The sequence below is a fragment of the Aplidium turbinatum genome, chromosome 9 (assembly GCF_918807975.1).
Source record: "Aplidium turbinatum chromosome 9, kaAplTurb1.1, whole genome shotgun sequence".
In the NCBI taxonomy this organism is placed as follows: Eukaryota; Metazoa; Chordata; class Ascidiacea; order Aplousobranchia; family Polyclinidae; genus Aplidium; species Aplidium turbinatum.
The window spans coordinates 11,535,980-11,558,425 of record NC_137480.1 but is presented as its reverse complement, the minus strand read 5'-3'; the positions used below and the strand labels follow the sequence as shown (position 1 = coordinate 11,558,425).

Below are 22,446 nucleotides of genomic sequence, written 5' to 3'. Positions count from 1 at the left end.
GGTGCAGACTGAAACTTTTTTTGCATATTTTAGAACTAGATTACAGTGAAAACTGTAAAGATATGGCCGAATGCAGGCGCGAATCTAAGAGTTTTTTTCGGGGGGGGGGGGGGGGGGGGGCAGAAAATTTGAAAATCAATTAAAAAGAAAGAAAAAGCTAAACAGATATGAACAATGATACTACGACATATACAATATGCTAGAAAATAGACATTAAAACAACCATTTTCATCAATTGTGGTGCCGAGGGACTAATATCAGCTGTTTAGAAGCATATCAAACCATTTGATGCGGAAACATACAATTTCTACAATTTTTCACAAAATTTCGGGGGGGGCCCGGGCCCCCCCCATAAATCCGCGCCTGGCCGAATGGCAGGAAAAGTTTAAAGATTTTATGGAGACCTTTTTTTCAAAAAACTTTAAAAAAGTTAATTGAGTTATGTTTTCATACTTTGTCGATAAGTACCTTGTCTATGTACACGCTGATGGGCAAAGTTAAGCGAGTTTATCGTATAACTTTATTTTACCTTTCATGAAATTAAAAAAAAGCTTGTATTTGCATCAGTGTTGCCAGATAGTTTCATAAAATTAGGCTTTAGCAGCACGATTACCAATAACTATAGTTTCAATCAATCAATCAATGTTTTATTTGTCAGTAACAAGAACATAGGTACCTACATGTTTGAAAAATGCAAGTACAGTAATAGGCTATACACAATGCAAAAGTTATACAAGTTCCCATACAAGTTCCCATTTCTACTCGAAACTCGACCAACCTAGATTACTATTATTATCGATACACAACCACAAAACTACAACGCTCAATAAAATACTCTGGCGCAAAAATTTGGAATAATATATCAGATGAAATTCGCAAATCCTCATTCACAACTTTTAAAAGAATGTACAAAAAGAAAATTATTGACTCATATTAAAGGTGCACTGCAACGAAAATACATAGCTTTTGTATTTGTAGATCTTTCTGAAATAAAACGTTTTTCAACAATTTTTTTATTTTTTGTGTTACCATTAATTAAAAAACCTAAAAAAACCTTTTTTGAATTGAATGATTCTGATTGGTCAAAATTTTTGATGACGTCATTGGCTGGCAAAGCGGCATCCAAGGTCTATTGTTTTGCGTACAAACACAAGGAACAAATCGCGTAGGCTACCGAAACAGCGAACAATTTTGTGCTAAGGAAGTTTTTACACCCTTAAAATGGTGGCTACTTGTATGGCTCCCGGTTGTACTAACCGGGAAATCGTCAAATCTTTCATCGTTTACCTCTGAATAATGACGACAAGCTGAAGAAATGGATCTCAGCAATGAAACTCAAAAACCCACCTATAAACAAGCACTGCCGTGTGTGCACCAATCATTTTCTGGCCAGCGATTACCAACGCGATCTACAGGCAGAGCTACAAGGCACCAAGTCGAAACACCTGCTCATCCCTGAAGCTGTTTCTTCTGTCTTTGATTTTTCAAGATATGTGAAAGCCACTGTCAATACAGTACAGTACCCACAAAACCCGATCGACCTAGGTACAGGTCTGTGAGTACGATCGGGCGTTTGGATCGAATAGCAAAGCAAGAAAACAACAAGACTTTGAAACAGGTCAGTAGAACAGTAAAACATTGGCAGGGTAGGCAAAGGCATATTAGGCAACTCTGAATACATAGGCTACTTTTAGTTGATATAAACCACTTGGTTCAAGCAAATTATTTTCCTGCATTTTTTTCAATGTAAATTTTCCATTCGACTGCTGTCTGAACTGGTGTTGTCAGAGCACGAATCAGAATGATGTTCTTCGCTGTCAAGTCGCCGTCTTTTTGGTTCAAAGAGAAATCCTTGTCTTGTTTCAGACATCTTGGTTATGCTCAATATACAATGACCTATGCGACGTTTCTAAGGCAAATGCATGAAGCTGTTTACTTGGTTGCCAGCCGATGACGTCACAAGACACATAGCGCCATCAGGTGGCCGATTTTTATTTGGTTATATCTCCCAAACAAAAAGGCATGTCAAAATTTTTTTTTGAAAAATATAATACTTAAACACTAAAGAATCACCAAAAAAATTTTAATTTTTCATTTCAGGTCCCCTTTAAACAAATGCTAAATTAACCTACTAATCAGTTTTTTGACTTCTTATCATCTTGGACAGCTTCACCGTTATTTATGTACTATTATCTCTTTGTCTCAATTATTCAATTATAATTATCATTGATGAGTTAAGGGTGGCTGCTTGACTTGAAGACCTTGAACGGTCACTTCGCAGCCTCCCGCTGCTGTGATGCTACCATCATTTTTTTACTCGTTTTTTTTTTATTGTAAACTTTTCAACAGTTTTACTGTACATTGTGTTTTGATTTATTGTACATATTTTTTCGCAGCGGCCAATAAACAAACAAACAAACAAACAAACAAACCATAGCGACAGGGAGACAACGAGACGACCATACGGTCTACTAGTCAATTGCCACCTTACGGAAATGACGATTTTGCCATTTAAAATAAGCTTTAAAAATAAAATAAAACGTTCCCGCGCTTCAACATACGCACCAAAAAAAAACGTATTTAAGATAACGTAGGCCTAAACACAAAATTCCAAGAAGCAAGCAGAGATTAATCAATTAAGTTTCCGACTGAACATGTTACCGTACGGTATATTATATACCGTACAATTGCATATGAAACTGACAAGTTAGTTTCCATAACATATCACTTACGATGCACTGTAGCTTTGTAAAATTAACATTTTGATCTCTTTTTCAAAACGATGAAATAATAAGTTTTTTTAGCCTACTTGGAACCTTTGACCAGACCATTGGTCTTAATACCTGCATGGACTTTTTGCCAAATTCTGTGTTTGATCTATTTATAAAAGATCTAATTATAGTTAGTTTTTTGTATGTTGATGATGTTGGCAGAAGCAAAAAGGGAGCACAAATTACGTAAAATATAGTTAAACAAAAGCTTGCACGAAGTATTGTAAAGGCCTGTATTGAACTTCGCCATGGTTTAAGTAGTCTAAGCAATGCTTATTGCTTTGTTTACAACATATTTTTTATTCAAACACAACAATGATTTTTGCTGCAAACTTTTGTTTTCCCTTTCATCTCATTTTTGTTGAAGCTGCAGCAACTGTAAAATCTGGCAACTTCCGTTTGGTAACCTCTGGCTCTGGTCTGGTGACTCTGCACTCTGGTCTGACACTGACAGACTGACCATAAGTAACTTAGTAACTTCTCCACCAGCATACGCAGGGTCTATAAGTTATGGTAGCTTTTGGTCCCTGGACCGCAGTAACCTCTTGAGAGTCTTGACCGTTACCTCGGATCTTACTGTTCTTCACCGTTGCATGCTTACTGCAGTATGTGTTAAAAATGTACCTACTGGTAGGTGATATAATAAACCGATTTCGTCTGTAGTAGGGCGTAGGCTGGTTTGGTTTTGAATCTTTATCCTCGGACTGACAAAACCTTGATAGGTTATTTCTGGTAGTTTTGCATACTTGTAGAGGCACTTGACGCAGGGCCAGTTACCGAGATTGGCAGAGTGATTGAAGTCACCAGGTGCCGCTGAATGGAGAGCTGTCCTGACATACCGTATGTTCAGTGTTGTACGTTGACGCTGAGGCTAGCGCCGTCAATTTATTTTTCAGTTGACGGAAGTGATAGCGCCGTCAACTATTTTGCCGATTTTAAGCGTCAAGCGCTACCAGTATGTGTCATTTTTTATTTTCATGGAAAATCTCGTTTCACGATAAGAGTTTCACAATCTATTCTGGCCAGCGCGACTCATTCGAATTACCGGCTTTTGCGTTGGTTGGAATGGTTTCCTGGAATACAAGCGGAAGAAATTCGCCAAATGGTGATCACCCATGTATTGAGAACGAGGGATCAGAGACTGAAAGCGAAAAATCCATCAATGGCATCGCGGACGTTGAAGATACTTTATTTCAAGAGCTCTATGCCCCTGAAAAGAGCGATGTTGATGCAGTGGACCTCGTTAAAAAGATTTATACATGCCAGACTATCACAGCACGCTTGGAACAGTAATACCTTTCCGAGTAAAGGTTTTCAACTTGTTTTTTAAATACAACACACCAATACCAACCAGCGCTGCTGTGGAACGCATGTTTTCACTTGGAAAAGACAATATGCGTTACAAACGCAGCAGATTGTCAGACAAACGTTTTGAAATGCTTGTTTTTCTGCAAGGAAATAACTAATAGGCTAAGCAGCTAATTACAATACAGTCTCAAAACATAATACCTGCTCTCTATTTATAGCTAAATTGTTAGCCTAAGCTTGGTTGAAGTATTTTCTTTTTACGAGACGCTGGCAAAAAATAGCGCTAGAAATTAGCGCTGACGCCGTCAATTTCTTTAAGAGCTTACGCAGTACTTTACGCCGTAAAGTTTTTAGGCAATTCGCGCTGACGTCGTCAATTTATTTCAATGACGCGTACAACACTGTGTATGTTGCTCAAGCGCACACCCCGAGAGTCCAACTTGCACCGCGTGATCTTGAGCTGGGCGCGTAACCACTGAGCTAATGGGGCGGACAAGCATCATAGTATACCTACTAAGTAGTAAGTTGATGAATTTCATAAAAGTGTGAATCTGTCGTATAGTGAAATACTTTTATAATAATAATAATCATGCTTTTATTTGCGCCCATTGCGATAACATATACAGATGAAATCGGTTAAAAGTATACTGTTTAAACGTATCAATCGTTTATTTGAATCAAAACCTGAAATCCCAAACCAAATCCAATCTGATGTTAAGTAAAAACATCGGTTAAGCGCATACCGCTTAAAAGAATAAGTCGGATAAAAGCATCAGGATTTGCTTCTAGTTTGCATACTTCATTCATTTAATCGTATAATTATACCCCTTAGCGAAAATAGAATGTCTCTTTTTTGCTTCGCATTATTGTCTGCAATGTTCAAAGGCGAAATGAAGCAAAGGTGAGACAGACGCATGCGCTCAAAACAAAGACAAGTGTCTGTAATCCCAGGCCATAATCTTATGTGCTAGACATCGCACTACAAAGAACCAAATTTCGCACAGCTGGGCTTCATTACAACAGAAAAGCACACAAAAGGAATAATCACACTAAAGAAGTTTAAATGCTTTTGATGTCATCCGTCGGCGACTGGCCTTCCAAGGAATGGACATGGACAAATTATTTCGGCTTAAGAGGGAAGTGTTGGAAAGCATGTCCAAAAGTTTTTACCAGAAAACTTTGGAGAATTTTTTTTAAATTGCTGAAAAAAAGTAGCCTACTGTTGTGAAATGCAGTGCATAATTTTATTTGTGCAGTTTCGTTCAGTTGAAGAACATTGCAAATTAATTATTTTACCAGGCAGCGCAAAAGACTTGAAAAAAAAACTTTGCGATTTCAAAACAATGAGTGTGAGCCTTGTTTTTCTACCATACCACTATTTTCGTAGGCCACGTTCCATACTCAAAACTACACAGCTGGTACGAGCTAAAAATAGCACGCTTGAATCAAAAACGTCAACGTCAAAGTTCACGTTGTGACGTCACAGAGATCGGTGAGATTAAAAGAAGTCCGATTGCAGCAGTTTGCAGAAAAATGCTTTGATCATACCTGCTCAGCCAAGTCAGCAAAGCTGGTCTTTTTTACATTGTTTCAACGTCTGCAGATGATAAATCAATGTAAAAAGGACCAGTTTTGCTGGCTGGAACATACAGCATAGTGTTATGTAACACAGAGCTAGTGAACTCTTTAAAGTTTAACCAGAATTGTAAACAGTTGTAGGAAGCATCAGTTGTAATGTGCGTTGCAGCCTAGTCAGCACAGACATCTTCCCAACAATTACGCCCATTCACAATAAACCTTTTTTTTTTAGTAAATTGGTTAAACGAATCAATCGTATAATCGTATCAAAACGTCTGGCAAATGGGTGATTCGATTAACCGATTTCGTCTGTAGTAGCCTACACTGCGATCACAGATGCAATACAACAGACGACAGGAAGCAGCGAAGTGACATATAGTCTTCGAGTCAGCTGCTCCCCTTATTTTGGCTTGCCTTTAAGTGTCTTTCGCCGAGACACAGCCGCGTGCTCTAGAGCGGTGTCGAACCCACGTCCTTTCGAACGTCGCGCAGACGTTCTCACCACTCGGCTACGCAGCCGACGTTTATAATAAAATTACTTTAGATCTAAGATATTTAAAAATTGCTAGATCCAGTGTAACATCCAAAAGTTACTGCAGTCTAGGAGTGACCAGGGTTACTAAATGTTTATTTCATTATTATGTTTTTTTGAAAATTATATACCGTAATTTAATTTCTAACTCCTCAAGAAGCCATAGTGAAAATTTGAAGCATTGAATAATCTTAACTAAAAAATTATGCATAAAGTTATTGTAACTTCTGGATCACAGTACCAGTAACTTCTGGATCGGATCTCTAAAAACAAAAACAAGATCGGATTGGGATCCTAAAAATCTTGGATTCATATTCTCTGATCTACACTCCAATCCAAAACAAAGTAATAGGGTGAACTGTTACGCTGAGTCTGGGCTGAAGGTTTTAAAAATAGTCTACCAGTAGTTAAATAAACTTATTTTGTGTGTAGGCTTCTTTTTAAAGCTTTAACAACATCTGCTGTTGTGTACTGGTATTTATAGATAGTGATAGCCATCAGACACTTTATTTGTAAAAGCAACGTTATCATATTAAAAGATGGAAGGATCAGGAGATGACAGTGATATTTTTGAAGAGGAAGGTGTAGCAATTCAACCTGAGCCTGTTGTTGAAAAAAAGAAACCTGTTGAAGAAAATGTTATCTCATTGCTTGATCGACTTAAAATAACAGTCAGTAATCCAGAAAAAAAGACCAAACATACAGGCCTTAAAATGCAAGAAACCTTTGTTGTGTATTTGATTGAATGTACGCCAAAGCATGAAGAGTCTTCAGATAAGGAAGATGTAACATCACTTTGGCGGAGATACAGTGAATTTGAGTTGTTACGTAACTTCCTCGTGGTGACTTATCCTTCTGTTGTTATTCCTCCGCTTCCTGAAAAACGAGCAAATTTTATCTGGACCAAGGTTTCTGCTGCTGATACTTATGATGTTGAGTTTCTTGAAAGACGAAGAGCAGGGTTGGAGTCATTTCTTCATCGGATTGCTGGCCATGCTAAGTTGACAAAAGATAAATTTGTTAAAGATTTCATTTGTAAGCAAGAGAACTGGCGAAGTGAAATACTGGCTACAGATTACCAAGCAAAGCAAGACTCTTGGTTAAAAAAGACAAATGCATCTTTGCGAGTGAAAAACCCTGATATCAGGTATACAGTGTTTGCTGTACTTTGTATGCTAACTTTTGTAAAATTATTTAAATGTATAACTATTAACTAGGGATGCATATATTGAGTTCCATTAAGGATAGGGGATCTCCTGACTACGAAGCAGCAGGCCAGCGATTCTCCATCAAGTATCAGTTCAGAGTTCAGTTCTTTTTATTAAAAATGGATGGAGAATCAGCAGAGCCCTATTTATAGCATATGCATTTTGCTCTACTAGTGTAGAGCATCATTAGTGCCTTATTCAAATAGTTCTATTTGAATAAGGCTGGAGAGTTTGCGGACGCAAACCCTTTATTAATTTTTAGAAACCCCAATTATGATGCCTGTTTCTTTCTATTGTTGATTGCTTGATTTTAGAATAATAATTAGTTATAATACTCAAAATATTTTTTTGTCCTTTATATATGCCCTGACAGTTTTGTGCTGTATGTTTTAAAGGCTCTTAATTGCTATTGAAAGTTTGTTGATTAAAGTTGAGTTAGCTGTTCTCATATTTGTGACAGGTTTTGCATGTTGGTCACTCAATTTGCTAGTTTGTAAAAAGCTATCTTGAATTAAGTGTTCAACACTTCAAGAGTTAAGCTATCGTTGCTTGATTATGTCGTTACACTTTATTTAATAAACTAAGCATTGGTTATTGGGAAGGACAAAGTATTTTTTCCTGACAAAGATTCATGTTTGTTGACAGGTTTGACCAACTTAAATCATATGCAAATAGTTTGCAAAGTGGTTCGTCATCTCTTCTCAAAGCCAGAGCTAAATTGGCCGAACGTCTCTTTGGAATTTACAAAATTCATGGCAATTTCTCTCGTGTCTTCAAAGAATGGGCTCTGATTGAAGACCCACCTCTTCGTGAAGCTTTACAAAAAGCCAGCAATGAAACTGATGCTTGGGCTAACTCAATTGACATATTGGTAGATGAAGAAGATTTAATTGCTGAACAAGTGAAAGAGTATCTTTACTTTGCTGACTCACTAAAGGTAAGGGGTGTGTTTCGTACAAAAGTGGACACCAATTTGTTTGTTACATGTGGTTTGCAAATTTAGTGCAGAGTAGTTTATGGGTCATATCATTGTGATTTTATTAGAATTGATGATTTTTTCCACAGAGTTCTCCAATATCTTTATTGTTGTATATGTTAATCAGTATGAGAAAAAATAAATAATAAAAAATAAAAAAAGTTGGTAATGTGATTCTTAAGATACAGCAGTTTGAACTATTCACTACTCGGTGACGATTTTATGCCTGAGCGAAGTTGCCAAGCAGGCTTGTTTTTTATAAATAATACATTGTTAAGTGTGATGTATCCTCTATTTTAGGGTCCACGACCCACGTCTTTCAGGCACAGACAGTTAGGCGCCGGTCAAATAGGTGCGCACACTGTGGCGTCAGGAAATTTAGGTGCAGAGCACTGTGGCGCTCGTTCGTTTGGGTGCTATTCCTAGAAAACTGCAGATTGTATCAGCTTGGCAGGTAGAACAATGTTTTTCACACAAAATGTTATATTAGACACATTAATATAACATTTTGTGTGAAAACCATTGCCGGTGCAGCTTGACTCACTGAAGCCATGATGTATTTTTGTGTTCAATATAAAATTTTGCCTTAAAAGCACTGCGGGATACAGCAGCTTCACTCACTGAAGCCATGACTAACAACAAATAAGTGCATGGTGCACGCGCATAACAAAAAAAAAATTTTTCTGTTCAATATAACATTTTGTGTGAAAAGCATTGCCCTACCTGCCAAGCTGATACAATCTGCAGACTTAACTAAGAATAACATCTAAACGAACGGGCGCCACAGTGCTCCGCACCTAAATATCCTGACGCCACAGTGTGTGCGCCTATCTGACCGACGCCTAACTGTCTGCGCCTAAAAGACTTGTTCCCCTATTTTAAGGGTCAAGAAACCCAAATGGGTCTAAATAGCATTTCAAAACCAATTTCTATGCTTTTTGCATGGCAAACGTCTGGAGCCCATTTTTTTAATTGTAATCCACAATTTCCATTCTACTATAAAATGTCAGAATGGCCCGTTTCGGCGAGTCCGATTCGGCGAGAGCCTTTTTCAGCGAGTCTTTGAAATTTTATTTTTGAAAGGGAATTATCGGGTACCGTAGCCTAACTGTTTTCACATCGTTTTAACGTCGCTGAACGTGCAGAAAGGAATAAAAATAAAATGTTTGAACTATTAAATTAAAATTCGTCATGTCAGTTCAGTTGTTTTTATTTCTGACCATCATATCAAAAACAATACACGTCAACAGTAGCAAAGGTAGAAGCGACAAAACGCTAAAACGTGCTTGAATTCGTCATGTCAGTTCAGTTGTTTTTAAGGTAGAAGCGACAAAATGCGAACGTTAAAACGTGCTTGTGACCGAAGTAAGTTATTGAGTTAAAAGAAATTTGGCACGGTTGCAACACCTTCAGAAAAATTTAAGATGTGAAGGAAAAATCAAAAAAGGAAAATGTTACAAAAAAAAGTTATGTTTATATCTATAAGTTAGTACTTTTGAATAGTTAAAATAATTAGTTTGGATCAACAAATGTGTGGCCTACAACTTGGATTGAAAGGAAATTATCGGGTACCGTAGCCTAGTTATCCCTACCAGCAAAAATTTGTTCCAAGAACCCAGTTAGCCTAACAGTTCATTTTTACACTGTACACTATTACATTTTACATTGTAGTAACAGAATGAAAAGGCTAATCAAATGTGTGGCCTATCGTTTTAACGTCGCTAAACGTTGAAATCATGTAGAAAAGAGAACTTTGATGACTAGTATACGTTGCAAGCCTTAAAGCAGCCGGCGGCCATGGCCGCTAAGTAGTGCTTGAATGACCGCCTGTGCTACCTCCTCCGTCGGCCAAGTTTGGCCGCCGGTTTCTTCTAGCCAATTATTTGCTTTCGCAATAGAATGATCGTGGATTAAATGTCGAAAATATGTACAGTAGTATCAAAGAGTGACGAAGAATTAGGTCAGCGCATCATAGTCACTACTCACTACTGTTGTATAGAATATATCCAGGTGCGATCACCAGCGCTGTAAGTCTTGTTTATTAATATATACAATTAATAATCCTGAAACAAACAACCAACGCAAAGTATAAGCAGTGATCTGGAGAAACAGATACATATAATAGTTGTGGGAGAGAGTTTGCTTGCTTGTACCAAAGACAGGCAAGACACAACAATACAACAGGGTTGAGCATTGTAACAATATATTTTATATATTTACAAATAGTTTTAACAGTCGAACGTTTTTGGCTTAACTTAAGCCCTCATCAGGAATCTGAAAATATTTATAAAATGCAATAAATTTAAACTTTTTGAAGGTAGCCTAACTAGCTAACTGACTATGTATGTACAGTATATCAAGCTAGCTAGCATCAAGAAATATGCATTGATTAAAAGTAATAGTGTGGAAAACAGACAGATAGACAGAAAACAAATTACATTAGAAAAAGGCAATTACGGTACATAACTACGAAAGAATTTGCGCCACAGGGTATGTGATGCATCCATGCATCTAGTAAATGTTGAGGAGAATGGAGGCGTCTCCCGCGAGTAATTGTGTATTTAAATTTGGGTTGTAACGTTTGGTTAACGCTTCCTGAATTTTTGTGTCAAATTGGGATTTGCCTTTGCATAAAATTTTAAATGAGTCTCTGGAGAATTTTTGATCTGTGCAAAACGAACAACCCATGATATGGTCTTTTATGGCACTTTCCTTTAAATATCTAAAGTTCCGATGCTCCCGTACTCTCGTGGTGAAATGTCTGGTGGACATACACGTCAATGCCGAATCACACGGACATGTAAAACTGTATACAACATTACTAAAAATGATTACTACTGATTACCAAAAAATTAGCAGCATAACTATGTTGCTACTCGATTTTGAAACAAAATTACAGTTTTCTAGTATTTCTCTGGTGGTTGTGGTGGGCAGTACAAAAACTACAAAAATATGACGAACCTCTGTTTTCATAAATCAGACAGACATGCTCCATATGTCCTATGCAACCTATGCTCCATATGTCGGGTCTGCTACTATTCGGCGAGTCCGATTCGGCGAGTCCGATTCGACTAGTCCGATTCGGCGAGTTCCCTATTCGGCGAGAGCCCTTTTCGGCGAGTGCCCTATTCGGCGAGTTTTTGAAAGGAAATTATCGGGTACCGTAGCCTAATTATAATTGCCGTTTTTACATCGTTTTAACGTCGCTAAACGTTGAAATCGTGCAGAAAGGAATAAAAAGAAAATGTTTGAACTATTAAATTAAAATTCTTCATGTCAGTTTAGTTGTTTTTATTTCTGACCATCATATGAAAAACAATACACGTCAACATAGCAAAGGTAGAAGCGACAAAACGCGATCGTTTAAACGTGCTTGAATTCGTCATGTCAGTTCAGTTGTTTTTATTTCTGATCATGATATCAAAAACAATACACGTCAACATAGCAAAGGTGTAGAAAAAGGTAGAAGCGACAAAACGCGAACGTTAAAACGTGCTTGTGACCGAAGTAAGTTATTGAGTTGAAAGAAATTTGGCACGGTCGCAACACTTTCAGAAAAATTTAAGATATGAAGGGAAAATGAAACAAAGAAATTGTTACAAAAAAAAAAGATCATGTTTATGTCTATAAGTTAGTACTTTTGAATAGTTAAAATGATTAGTTTGGACCAACAAATGTGTGGCCTACAGCTTGGATTGAAAGGAAGTTATCGGGTACCGTAGCCTAGTTATCCCGACCAGCAAAAATTTGTTCCAAGAACACAGTTCATTTTTACATTGTAGTAACAGAATGAAAAGGCTAATCAAATGTGTGGCCTATCGTGTTAACGTCGCTAAACGTTGAAATCGTGTAGAAAAGGGAGCTTTTGCTGACTAGGATACTTTGAAACTGAGAAACATTCACAGAAGCCCTACGATTTGTTCCAAGAACCCATTTAGCATAACATTTCATTTGTACATTGATTCAACGTCTGAATACATTATCTTAAAAATGCAACGTATCGTAGGGCTTCTGTGAATGTTTCTCAGTTTCAACGTATCCTAAGCACCCTTTTCTACACGATTTCAACGTTTAGCGACGTTAAAACGATAGGCCACACACTTGGTTAACCTTTTCATTCTGTTACTACAATGTAAAAATGAACTGTTAGGCTAACTGGGTTCTTGGAACAAATTTTTGCTGGTACCTGTAGGGATAACTAGGCTACGGTAGCCTAACCGATAATTTCCTTTCAATCTAAGCTGTAGGAGTGTAGGTCACACATTTGTTGATCCAAACTAATCATTTTAACCATAGGCGCCTAAGCCGTGGGGACCAGGCCCCCACGCATATTTCCGCGTGGGAGCAACTTTTTATGCGGCATTGATACGTAAAACAATAGATGAACTAGCGATCGGCAGCAGGAAAACATTTTTAAATGCAAACCGCAACAGCTTCGCAGTAAATAATCACTAGAACCAGTAGCGATGCTACAATCCCACCCCAGACAAAAAAATGACTGATTTTGCTGCCTGTGACATAGCAAAATTTACCATTTTGCGTCGATTCAATGTCATCAGATGTTGAATGCACCCAAAAACAACATAATTTGCTACGTTGACGCAGCGTGCGTTTAACTTGCGCTTGCAAACAGCCTCGCTGTCGCTTTCGAAAGTCGAAACCTCTGCAGAGAATTGTCGCGGCAGTGAATCGGTTGCTGTGAAAATGAACTTGAAGTCTCGGCCCGAGGTTACCACCAACCAACGCAACAAGGGCTGGTACAAACCGCATTGCGCACACGCCGCATAATCAACACAACAACGGACTCGCGCAAACTGCATGGCGCACACACGTCCGTTGCCATGGAAACCCGATCAAAGGCGGGGAATATGCGCATCTTTTGTTTCATCTGCAACACGAAAACGGGAAAACGGGCGTATTACAGCGAATTGAAACTTGAAAGCTGATCAGCCATAAGTTGCGATATTGTAGTGAAAAGGGAGCAATGTCAAGTCGAAAACTTAATCAAACGTCTCTCTGTAACTGTTTTTCAAGGACTGTTTACTGATGTCAGCAACTTTTAAATTTATTAAAGGTGACGTGCTGTTGAATTGATGTAAACATGAATGATTTTGCTTTCAACAGGTATATTTTCAAGCATATGATCAAGTTAGTATTTTCATTCCATTTACAGTATACCTTTTAGTAAACCTTTTCGTCTCTTGTTTCATGCTAATAAATCTAGTTCGTTGCTAAACTTTATCTTGTGCTTAGCTTAAAGAGTCGCAGTCCATCAACCGCTAGCCAACGCAGACGCATAGCATGTGTTTTGGTCGAGCTTTGTTTATAATAATTAACGGCAGGTCGAACGTAGCGATAACTCCGAGTGTGGCAATAAAAGCAATCCTAGTGTGACGACATAATTACGTCATCCATCTGCGTGACATTTCGCTGAATTTACGTTGCTGCTGATGAAACACGCTTTCGCCCCCACGGCCAAAAAAATAGTTAGGCGCCTATGATTTTAACTATTCAAAAGTACTAACTTATAGACATAAACATTATTTTTTTTCTAACATTTTCTTTGTTTTATTTTTCCTTCATATCTTAAATTTTTCTGAAGGTGATGCAACCTTGCCAAATTTCTTTCAACTCAATAACTTACTTCGGTCACAAGCACGTTTTAACGTTCGCGTTTTGTCGCTTCTACCTTTTTCTACACCTTTGCTATGTTGACGTGAATTGTTTTTGATATCATGATCAGAAATAAAAACAACTGAACTGACATGACGAATTCAAGCACGTTTTAACGTTCGCGTTTTGTCGCTTCTACCTTTGCTATGTTGACGTGAATTGTTTTTGATATAATGGTCAAAAATAAAAATAACTGAACTGACATGACGAATTCAAGCACGTTTTAACGTTCGCGTTTTGTCGCTTCTACCTTTGCTATGTTGACGTGTATTGTTTTTGATATGATGGTCAAAAATAAAAATAACTGAACTGACATGACGAATTTTAATTTAATAGTTCAAACATTTTATTTTTATTCCTTTCTGCACGATTGCAACGTTTAGCGACGTTAAAACGATGTAAAAACGGCAATTGTAATTAGGCTACGGTACCCGATAATTTCCTTTTAAAAATTTCAAAAACTCGCCGAAAAAGGCTCTCGCCGAATAGGGAACTCGCCGAATCGGACTAGTCGAATCGGACTCGCCGAATCGGCCTCGCCGAAACGGGCCATTCCGCCATATGTCATATTACTAATTTTTACAACCTAGGCACAATGTGTTTAAAAGCCAAGTGTAGCTCCAATGGACAGTAATAGACACTAGCTGGGGGTTTTTTTTCGGTCATTTATCAGTCATTGACCGATTTTTTAGCAAAATGTCCGAAAAAATGTGACCAGAAAATGTGAAAATAACCAAAAAATGTGAAAAAAAAAATATGACCAAAAATGACTAAAAATGACCGAAATAAATAAAAAATGACCGAATTTTTTCAAGCCATTTCGAACAAATGACCGAAAAGTCTCAGTGATAAAAAAAAACCCAGGACACTAGCGTTTGGTTTTCTTCCTTGAGACCAGTGACTAGAGTATTTTGGCTCAGGCGTTTCACCAGACACCAACAAAGCCACTTAAAAGTCAAAGTCTGCAGACCTTGAATCAATGTAAAAATGACAGATTTTGCTGTATATCTACAGTTTATTGATGTTAGCTATTCTATTTTCATCATTAAACTTACGTTGCAAATTAAAAATCATACATATGTATCTTTTTACAAGGTTCTTTGCAAAAAGCATGAAGCTATGCAATATGATGTGGAATTCTCTGAAAATCAATTGATGCTTGCAAGAGCTGAGAAGAAGCGATTACAATCTGGCACTGTCAAAAGTTTTTCCTTTAGTGGAATGAAAGCCCGTCTTTTGGGGGCAGACACGCCTGAACAAGTGGAACAAAAGATTGAACAGTGCGATAAAACCATCGCTAACTTGAAGGAAAAATATGAATCTCATCACTCTGTTGCTAATGAATTTTTGGAGGAAGCTTTGATTGAAATTGAGGCTTTTAAGAAAAGGAAAACCTCAGATCTTAAAGAGATCTTGATCAGTTATGCTGTCTTGCAAATGAAATTGCATAAAGAAGGATCTGCTCTTTGGTCAAAATTCAAATCTGTTTTTGATGCTGTATTAGACCATCAACCTTCTGAGTGATGTCTTTCACTAGTAAGATTTTCTTTCAAAGGATGAAATGAAAATTTCATACAAAGATATACTTATAATACATAATTTATTGTTAAAAACTATACTCGAAGCTTCAAATGCATACCATTTGGTGAGTAACCGTTTCGATTTGTGACTTTTTTTTTCACAAGTTAATTGTATTTTATTTCATTTCATTTTTTCACTGTTGCTTGTTTGACACTAGCAATTGACTTCAAAAGGGCATGCTAATACTTTTTCTTTACAGCTACATTTCACTGTGTATTGAACACTTGGATAAGATATTCACAACTCAGTGATGTTTATGATCATACGCAATTATATGATATTTTTGTCAATACAAAAAGTATGTCGTTTAAATCCATGGTTAATTTTACGCAACATTTACAGTGATCTCATTTGAATTGAATTTACTGCAACTTTCTTTACATTATAAATTCCTCAACAAAAGTGCTTGGAAACTTTATGATTTCAGGATAATGCTATGCCATGCATGCTTCCAATAATTTCACATTTGCGTAAAGTGTACTTTCTATATGCAAGTATGCATTTTTCGTGTGTTGTTTAGCTGAGGGTTAACTGCACGTTCTCCCGTGAAAGTACTTTCCAATTATTTTCATTATTTTACTGCTTGATAGGTGGAGCTTAGTTTTAGTTTAGTCATCGCCATTAGTATAAGTTTTGGGAAGAAGCAATTGACTTAACATTTTAAACATATCATGGACAATAAAGTAATCGGTATGAAACGTCTCATTCAACCTAATTATTTTGTTGTCTATAAATCAGATTGTGGTACCTTGCTACAGCAGGTGATGGGCATACAAGTGATTTCTTAGTTAGAATAAGTTTTGCATGTTGCAAGATCGACGAGGGAGATTTACTTTTGGTTGTGCCTTGTGCAGGGTGACTGTTTCATTTCAACTTTTCTAACGTCAAGTAGTCTGCAGTTATTGGTATCATTGCTTTGTGTTTGTAAGATCGCATCGTCTATTTTTCCGAGCTCTACCGTCTCTAAACACCAGGCTTCACCCAAATGTTTATCGTCGATCGTCAATAGACCACAGTCCACAATTTATCATTACGAGCCGCTTAATAAAGACTAACCATTTCCTCTTATCTACTTCTGCGCAAAGTGTGACGGCTAAATTGTCCACCCTTTATCTTATTGAAAAGCAGATGCATGCTGCAGCGAAACGGTAATAATTTTGGTACAGGTACCAGCATATCCTTCATCCAAACCCAACAATAATGATCTTCGTTAGGTTCAATATGGATGTTACGGATATTATAATGACATGGAGCAGTTTCCATTCTTCATATTATTGGTCCCGAAAGTTGATCTTTGACATAATCGTGAGAATTGATAAAAACAACACTTTTCACGTTATCGTGCTTCATTTATTCCTGTATCAAATATGATGCAGACCGTTTTAGAAGCTTTTGGTTTCGAACAAGTCGTAACGATAAAATCGCGAACTTCAGTGCAACAAGATAAAGTATTAGTAAGGTTAATCATTACTGACGTTATCAGTAGTAATTTGTTCAATATCCATGCTACCGTACTTAGAATAGACTAAGTAACACATTCGGTTTGGTGCTTATTATCAGGGTGTTTTTTTTCACTGGATTTCTTAAGCAAGCTTCCAATTTAATGATTTCAACCCAGACTATATCAAGGCATTGGATCATCATTTCCAAACAAAACGTATCCCTGTGTTAGTTTTTTTTTTAACTCTATAGCAATAGCATCACAGTTTCAGGGTTCGTTAATTTAATTTTTGAAACGGACTTTTTTAATGTGCTTTGTTTCTTATATAGCCTACTAAGTTGCTCTATTGACTCTATCTTGCTTCTGGTCTTGCTGGACTGGTCTTGCTCTAGTTGCTCTATCATGTTTTTTTGATCGACCAGCATCGTTTTGCAACGTCTAATTACTGGTTTAAGATGAGCCACAACAATTCGAGTTGAGCCGAACAATATTTGATATGTCGCTGTGCAAATACAGGATATCATTCAGCGTTTAAGAAAATCAATTAAACGTACGGCGTACCTAGACTTTTGACAATACGGGAAATATCTTTTTTGTTGTTGAACTAACTTCTGCAAACGTTGAATCAATGTAACAATGACTAATAATTTTATCGCCACTGCTGTATTTTAAGGGCTTTTGATTTTGAGCATCGTAGCAAAGCGATTCCCATTTCAAGTATTCCATTATGTGCTATTATTTCATGACCAAGTGACATGTTTTGTGGCTGTATCGCTGTCATGATCCAAAATTTTGAATTATCTTCGCGTTACTGGGCTACAACTTGTTTTGGTCTAGAATCGCCTAAACTTTCGATGACTTGAAAATATTTTGATATGCTTAAGCAATCTAACATTCATAACTCGTACTTTGTTGATATGTCGTGCAATATACAAACCAACAAATCTACCATGTCCGCATTACTTGCCGACCGCAGTGTATGGCTTTCATTTAAGTCTTTTAATTACTATTGTAACATTAGAAGCTACCATGATCAATATGCAACACAAAATAGTCGCTTCCTGTGCTGTATTTAAGCTCATTGCTGCAGCATGTACAATTGTACAGTAAACCCAGGGATATCTAGAGAAGGGGGTATGAAGGCTCGCAGCGATTGCCTTATTCTTATGACACTACCAGGGCTGTAGTTTGTAGTGCTTTAAACATGTGGTTCTTTTTTAAATCGTAGAAAGCTTTGTAGTGCAGCTGGTACAATGAGCTACAGAAGACAGTTAGCAAATGTTACGTAGAGCGTATTTAAAGAATACTTGTTTACAAAGACAGTTGAAAAGTTACCAGTAAGTTGTTGTTTTTTTTAACAAAGTCTTTGCAGTAGGCTAGATGCAAAGCAAGTATATGGGTAGTTGAATTAACAAGCAACCATGATCATGCTGTGAATATCCAGGCCTGATGCTAATAGCGCAGTGCAAGTTATCATAACAAGATTTATTAAACTACTATTGGTGCCAATTGTCATTTTACGATAAACACAGATTATTTACGATAAACAAAAGCCCTTCTATTGTCAGACGTAATAAAAGCCTTCGTATCCCCTTCTTTTGATATCCCTGAGTAAACCCTACAATATTCATTTCATAGTTTGTAGATAATCATGATCGAGTGTTTGAAATTTAGACTAATGGTACCAACTTGTTGCCTACTTGCAGAATGAGTAGCCAAACTGTCCACAGATGATGACTGTGAAATTGTGGTCACTAGCCAAGTTGATCAGTTGACATCGATCATTTTGAAAGGTGTCTCAGAGGTAGCTAGTTATTGTCGATTAACTCATGTTGAAGTTCAATGCAGCCTGTATGTAATCGCAAGCAGTTACCCCACCATTGTAATCACAAGATATGCCAATTCAAATGACGTTCTTTAGGGATTTGTCCTGTCTCCTCTTTTGTTTGAACATCTAGATTCTACAGTCTACACCTTCGACCTGCCAAACACAGTATCTGCGATGCAAGCCCATGCCGATGATTTGGTCATTCTTGACCCGTCGAGATATTAGATGGGATCGTAAACCAGGTGATGTCAACACTCTCGGCATACTTCCAGAAATGGAAATTGGAGTTCAGCCAAACCAAGTAGCCCGAATCAGGAGTCCGCAAATGCATGTTGGCGTGTTTCAGAAACATAATTCTTTGCAAAATACTTTACAATTTAATGTCAATTTCAATACGGTCGTCCCGCTTATTAAGTCCACATCGGGACCGGACAATTTTGGGCTTGTTAAGTGGGGAACAATTCACTGCCTCTCCTATAGGCTACCTTCAGTAATTCGGGAGTGGACCAAATTGGGCTTAATAAACCGGTGGACCTATTAACAAGGCCTATGAGAGAGGGGTACGGCGTACCCTTGAGGGCCCAGGCCTGGGATTTTGGGGGGCCCGAAACTGTGATTTTATAGTTTGCGCGCAAAAATGTTTGGTTAAAACCATCTTAAAGAACTAAATTCCAGCATAAAAGTTGTTATTCGTTAGTCTATGTGGGGTCCGTAATTTAGCAAAAAAGCCCAAAGTGGTGATTTAATGCTTTATGTGCAAAAATGTTCTGTTAAAAGCACCTTAAATTAAATCATAAATGTTGGTTATTCTCCTGTCCGGGGGGGGGGGGGGGGGGGCATAGTGTAGCAAAAGCAGGGTTGAGAAAAACCCGGGCTTTTTTCAAAAAGTCCTTGGGTTTTTAGGCTTTTTTGTTTTTTAAAAACTATTTGAAAAAGGTGGTTTCAAGCTTATTCCACTTCAAAATAAATTTTAGAGTTGGAGCATGAGCCGGAGTCAATACTTTCGGAGGAGGAGCGAATCCGGAGTCAAAAAAAAGTGACTTCGTTCACCTTTGTTAGGCATGTGGTGAATGCAAAAGTTAGTAAAGAAAGGTTATTGGTCAGATGATTAATTTCAGGGGTCACCAAATCGCGGCCGCGTGCGGCCCGCCAAGCTGTTATGTGCGGCCCGCGGAATGTATCAGCGTACAAGTATAACCAAAAATACTTTTCTTGAGGAGTTAATGAGCATGAAGGTAAAAAATACTTTCCAGGAAGCATATTTTTGCTTTGCATACGATTCCACCGACCGACCAATCAGATTGTAGTTTTAGGTGGGGGTCGCCTAAAGTTATTTCAATGCGATGTCCAGCCACACTGTTCCAGTGGTTGATTAAAACGTCTATTTTCGAATTTCGAAATTGTCTGTGAGCATAGGGTTGCTTATTTTAAGTTTATAAATGTCATGTAAACACTAGTGTGCGTTTCACCGTTATTGTGTTTCACGAGCAGTGTTCCTTTATGCAAGATTTTGTTAGCAAAATAGGTCGGTGTGCCAACTCAATTTATAATAAATTGGCAAAATATTATAACTTATATAAATTCAAAGACATTTTCTGGTTGTATCAAGAAAATGAAATATCTTCTGACAGGTGGTGGTTGTATTACTTCTGGTTGTATTTTCATAAGACAACTTCTGGTTGTATTATGAAAATGCTTAGTTTGGTACTGCAAAATGTTGTAAATCAATAATTCTTGCCATACTGATAAGCACCGCAAGTGACAGTTGTCTGATATAATCAAAGACAGGCGGTTTTATAAACTCTCACAAAAAGGATGAAAAACCAACTCATTGCATTTTTAGAGGGAACACTGTTCATGAGTTACGATACAAACGGTTTTTTTTTTCGGTGATTTCTACAAGCGTTTGTTTCATGGTGCCTAGTTTCTTTCTCCCTTTTATTGGAGCCTATTTTTCGCTGATATGTTAGCAGCATAGCAGGTCACTGTTGTTGCCTGTAGGCTATTGCGATGTGTCAAACATTTCTTTGGTTACTGAAACTGTTAATTGCAAGATATATTTTGTGAAGCGAAGTGACAACATCACCTTGCTTGGCCATGAATATTCTGATGAAACCGTTCGCCTCGCTACAAGTGCGCAATACAACTGGCCTCGTTTATTAGGCATTGAAGAAGTCAAAAGTGTTGTTAAAGGAGCTTGGCCTGGCAGTAGTGTTGTTCGACTAATTTTGTTGCTGCGGTATTCTAAGATAAATATTAACAACATGTAACGCTGCAGGATACTAGGTCGTCGTCGTGTGAGCGTCTGGGGCCGAAGGTCTGTCCTTTTACCACCCCAGATTCACGATGTTCCCGGACTACACTGGAAGGCTACTGAAGAGCAGCCAGTCTTTGGTTTCATCATCCATGACACGCAGACGTTCCACTCCGTTAGGTGGCTTGAAGATGGAGCAGTCATTGATGATGTGGTCTGCAGTCTGTTCCTCGGCACCACATTCACAGGAGGAGGAAGAGGCCATTCCTCATTGGTGCATGGTTGAGCGGAAAAGCCCGACGCCCGTACGGAGACGGTTGAGGCGCACCCATGCCTGTCTTGGTAGTGTTAGACCAGGCCTGGCCAACCTGCGGCTCGCGAGCCGCATGCGGCTCTTTCGTTCATATTGTATTTGTGTTTTTTAGGAATTAGCAACAAGAAAACATAGAGACTTAGCTTTATTACCGAAAAATGCCCAAGAAAGCATGATCTTATTCTTTTGCTATGCCACCAGACAGCACCATTTTACAGGAATATTTATAGCCTACCTACATTTTTGTTGAAAATTTTCTCAGAATGCACCAAATGCAAAGTAATTTTTCAAAAATTTCTGGGAGAGGCCCCCCAGACCCCCCGCCGCTGGATGTCGCCTTTGACAAAGACGCCGTCGGGCTTCGCCCGCCGGCCGTCAACCCCCCCCCCCTTTCTAAATTCCTGGTTACGCTACTGCCAATGTGTATGATGTGGCTCTTTGCGGTTAACACAGTAAGAAATGAGGCTCCTAGTCTTTCACTGGTTGGCCACCCCCTGTGTTAGACCGATGGGGCGTGTGTCGGCGTCGGGGATGAACGAATAGAGTCTGGTGGCAGTTGACTTCCATTCAGAACTTTATTTATGGTCCGCCCAGGATACTGGATACGAAATGCGTTCTTTTCTAGCATAAGAGTCAACCTACCTAAAATTTTATTAGTGCGCCCGCCACAGCTCTCTTTTGTGCCAAAGTGGCCCGCATGCAAAAAAGGTTGGTGACCCCTAATTAATTTGATTATCTTTTAACAAGATGTTAGGCTATGTTTGAGCCTTAGTACAGAGCTTGACTTGTTGTACCAAATACATATAACACTTAGTAGGCTAACGTTAACAGAATTAACATTTTTTATTAAACAAATGGAAAAAAACACTAAATCCAACGTTTTCGAAGTCCAATTCTGCACTAAAGTGCTGTATGGTGTGCAATACGCCCCCCGAATACGCCAAAGAAACATCACGCGTTTTACCCTAGACTAGACAAAGTGG

At 38.1% G+C, this 22,446-nt stretch overlaps 1 protein-coding gene across 1 annotated transcript; it reads left to right on the top strand.

Annotated features, from left to right (window-relative positions):
- Positions 1 to 6,672: 6,672 nt before the first annotated feature.
- On the top strand, positions 6,673 to 18,032 carry LOC145777092 (sorting nexin-4-like). Its single transcript, XM_082588381.1, has 3 exons — positions 6,673 to 7,336; positions 8,043 to 8,334; positions 15,142 to 18,032. Exons 1-3 carry the CDS (start codon positions 6,729 to 6,731, stop codon positions 15,568 to 15,570), a joined length of 1,329 nt encoding a protein of 442 aa, XP_082444507.1. The 5' UTR covers positions 6,673 to 6,728; the 3' UTR covers positions 15,571 to 18,032.
- Positions 18,033 to 22,446: the final 4,414 nt, after the last annotated feature.